The 2,794-nt window shown below is 38.1% G+C and overlaps 1 protein-coding gene across 1 annotated transcript; it reads left to right on the top strand.

Annotated features, from left to right (window-relative positions):
* The first annotated feature begins 553 nt into the window (after positions 1–553).
* FABP1 (fatty acid binding protein 1) lies at positions 554–2,794 on the top strand. Its single transcript, XM_075571914.1, has 4 exons — positions 554–709; positions 1,464–1,636; positions 2,189–2,278; positions 2,674–2,794. The coding sequence occupies exons 1-4, from the start codon at positions 643–645 to the stop codon at positions 2,722–2,724; spliced, it is 381 nt and encodes a 126-aa protein (XP_075428029.1). The 5' UTR covers positions 554–642; the 3' UTR covers positions 2,725–2,794.

Below are 2,794 nucleotides of genomic sequence, written 5' to 3'. Positions count from 1 at the left end.
TGCCACCTTTTTTACTTCTTGCTGTATGTTAACATGGACCCCTATAAACTTATGCCTGCCACATTACACAGATTTGCAGCACAGCCTACTAGGTTTTACTGGCTATGCACTTCTTTAACTCGGGCTGTGTAATACAGCATAAGCTTCTAGGTGTCCATGTTAACATGGAGAAGAAGCAAAAGGTGACGGTGTTCATTTGCAAGTCATTTCCCAGAATCCCTGGCTGCAGTGAAGGCATTGTATACAACATATGTGCTGTACCAAGGCAAGAGGGTGCAATTCCTGGGTAAAAACATTGGCCAGATGTATCATAAAATCATATTGGATTTATTTGATACATACAGTAGTGCAGCTTTTTGCACCAGACCTGAACTAGTTTTGCCTTAATACAAATGGGGCTATATTCGTAATCCTGCCAAATCTAGTCTGGAGATTGTCCAAATGACTGCTTAATCCATACTATTAAACTCCAGTAATCGTTGCTCAAGTCAAAAGGTAATGTTTGAGCACAGCTGTAATAAACTGACATCATCTCACCTCTGAGCCGATGTGGAGATAAGGGAAACCTGTTAAAAGTCGGCAGTGGCTGCTGTGTAAGTACCTTCTCTCTCTTCCTCTCTAGCTGCAGAGTACCTCTTGAAAATGGCCTTCAATGGAAAATATGAGCTTCAGTCCCATGACAACTTTGAGGCTTTCATGAAAGCCATTGGTAAGTAATGCTAATAATTGCTAGGTTATTACCTTATCCTGTTTTTATATTATCCCCGTTCTTTGTAATGCATTGGGGCTATAACGTTGTTGCTACAGTAATACTAAAAGACAACATCGAGGTTTTTATATTTTAAATTGGTGAAAAACTGATGTAAAAAGTTTTCCTTGCCTTTTGCACTGATATTTTTTAGAATCACCAGAAAATATCCATTTAAATACATCACCAGATATTATCCTTCCATTTATTTATATCACTTTGGCACATCAAACCATTTTAACAAACATTGCATTGTATGCCTTTACATTTACTGATGTAAATTTATGAGCACATTCATGTGTCTGATGGTCCCCAAACCATCATCCCAAAATCACACAGCAAACAGTTCTCCCACTGCAGCTGGGGAATTCTGGCTATAAAATGGTAATGAGCACTCGCAGTGCATCGCTTGCCTTGTTATCCACTGTATCATGAATCCTTATGCTTGCTGTTGGGTGTTTTTTTATTTATTTTTTTTAACGATCTTACAGTGAAGCATGGGTCAAAGTGCATGGCCAGCAAACCAACAGTACTCTAACAGCTGTTTTGATATGTTGGGTCCCTTCAGTGTGTGCCTGACATTCCATTGTTGAATGGTATATTTAATGTCTATTCACTAAGTTATAATGACCATTCATTTATGGCTGTTAACTTGAGGTTAGAACGCAATGCAGACCAAGTGGGTTAGATGTGCTGTGGTTTTTTGTTCTCCAAGGTCTCTCTGATGAATTGATCCAGAAGGGAAAGGATGCCAAGAGTACATCTGAGATAGTGCAGACTGGCAACCACTTCAAAGTCATTGTCACCACGGGATCCAAGGTCCTGGTCAACGAGTTTACCATTGGTGAGGAGGCAGAGCTAGAGACACCAACAGGAGAGAAGGTCAAGGTAGGAGAATCATTTTCTCATTTACCTGGATGGGGGAATAAACCTTTCAGAGTAGGGCATGGTTTGAATCGTCATTCAATATATATTTTAAGTGTATTCACTCATACATATCTTTAAACTTTGTATTCCTTAGAATTGCCTAATATTTATTTTGCATGCATGTGTACACTATAGAATAGTGTGTCAACACTCCTCTATCAGACTTGGTGAAGGTTGAAGGGTCGCTTCTGGCAATGTAAGATTTTAGTTATACCATTCAATTGTTTTGCTGCTCTGAGCCTTTGTCAGTAAATGTTGCTATGTAACTGAAAGGTACATCCATGTGAGATGCAAATTATTCAAACATCTCCTTTTATGCCCCATTTACCCTTTAAACATTGTGCACCGTTGCTGCATTTGTGTAGAAAGAAAAGTGTAATATGTACGCACTGATATGTTTATTTATTTTTCTATATGGACCTATTCATAGTATTCACTTCTGCTAAAGAGCATTTCATTATATATGGAAAGTGAAGAAGATGCTGAATCTTTTTCTCCATTTCTATCTTGCAGTCTGTGGTTAACCTGGAGGGTGGTAAGCTGGTTGTTCAACTTAAAGGAATCAAATCCGTCACGGAGCTCTCTGGAGACATCCTCACCAATGTAAGTGGGCTTACTTTAGTATTTCTGGAGCAATTGTAATTACATTATTGATTACATAAATGCAGGGCATGTGCTGGTGCTTTTCTGATGATGGACTACTTTGTGCCAATTTGTGGTTTGATATCCTTCTCCACAACTATAGAGAATATAGTGTTATTCAATCATTGGAACCAATAACTATAACGCCTTCAATATAATATGTGAGATCATGGGTTACCGACCTGAAGTGCTTAACCTAATACTTGCATAAATACAAACCATAAATTTTCATATTATAAAGTAATAACTACAAAAAGATGGCTATACTTGAAGACATGGTGCCCTTGTGATATGTACGTTGTGATGCACAACGCCGTATTGACAATTTTATCTAATCCAAGTATCCTCTTTTCTAGACAATGACTGTGGGAAACATCATCTATAATAGGATCGCCAAGAGGATGTGAGGGGAGCTCCCTATTCCTTTACTTTTACTGTGTAAAAATGGTGAAATAAAACAGTTTATGTAAACAAAAA

The sequence above is a fragment of the Ascaphus truei genome, chromosome 1 (assembly GCF_040206685.1).
Source record: "Ascaphus truei isolate aAscTru1 chromosome 1, aAscTru1.hap1, whole genome shotgun sequence".
NCBI lineage: Eukaryota > Metazoa > Chordata > Amphibia > Anura > Ascaphidae > Ascaphus > Ascaphus truei.
The sequence above is the reverse complement of the archived record's forward strand: the minus strand, read 5'-3'. Positions and strand labels throughout refer to the sequence as shown.

Coding starts and splice junctions, on each gene's coding strand:
- FABP1 (XM_075571914.1), top strand. CDS start 643: ATGGCCTTCAATGGAAAATATGAGCTTCAGTCCCATGACAACTTTGAG. Junction 710..1,463: donor GGCTTTCATGAAAGCCATTG/GTAAGTAATGCT, acceptor TTGTTCTCCAAG/GTCTCTCTGATGAATTGATC. Junction 1,637..2,188: donor CAACAGGAGAGAAGGTCAAG/GTAGGAGAATCA, acceptor TCTATCTTGCAG/TCTGTGGTTAACCTGGAGGG.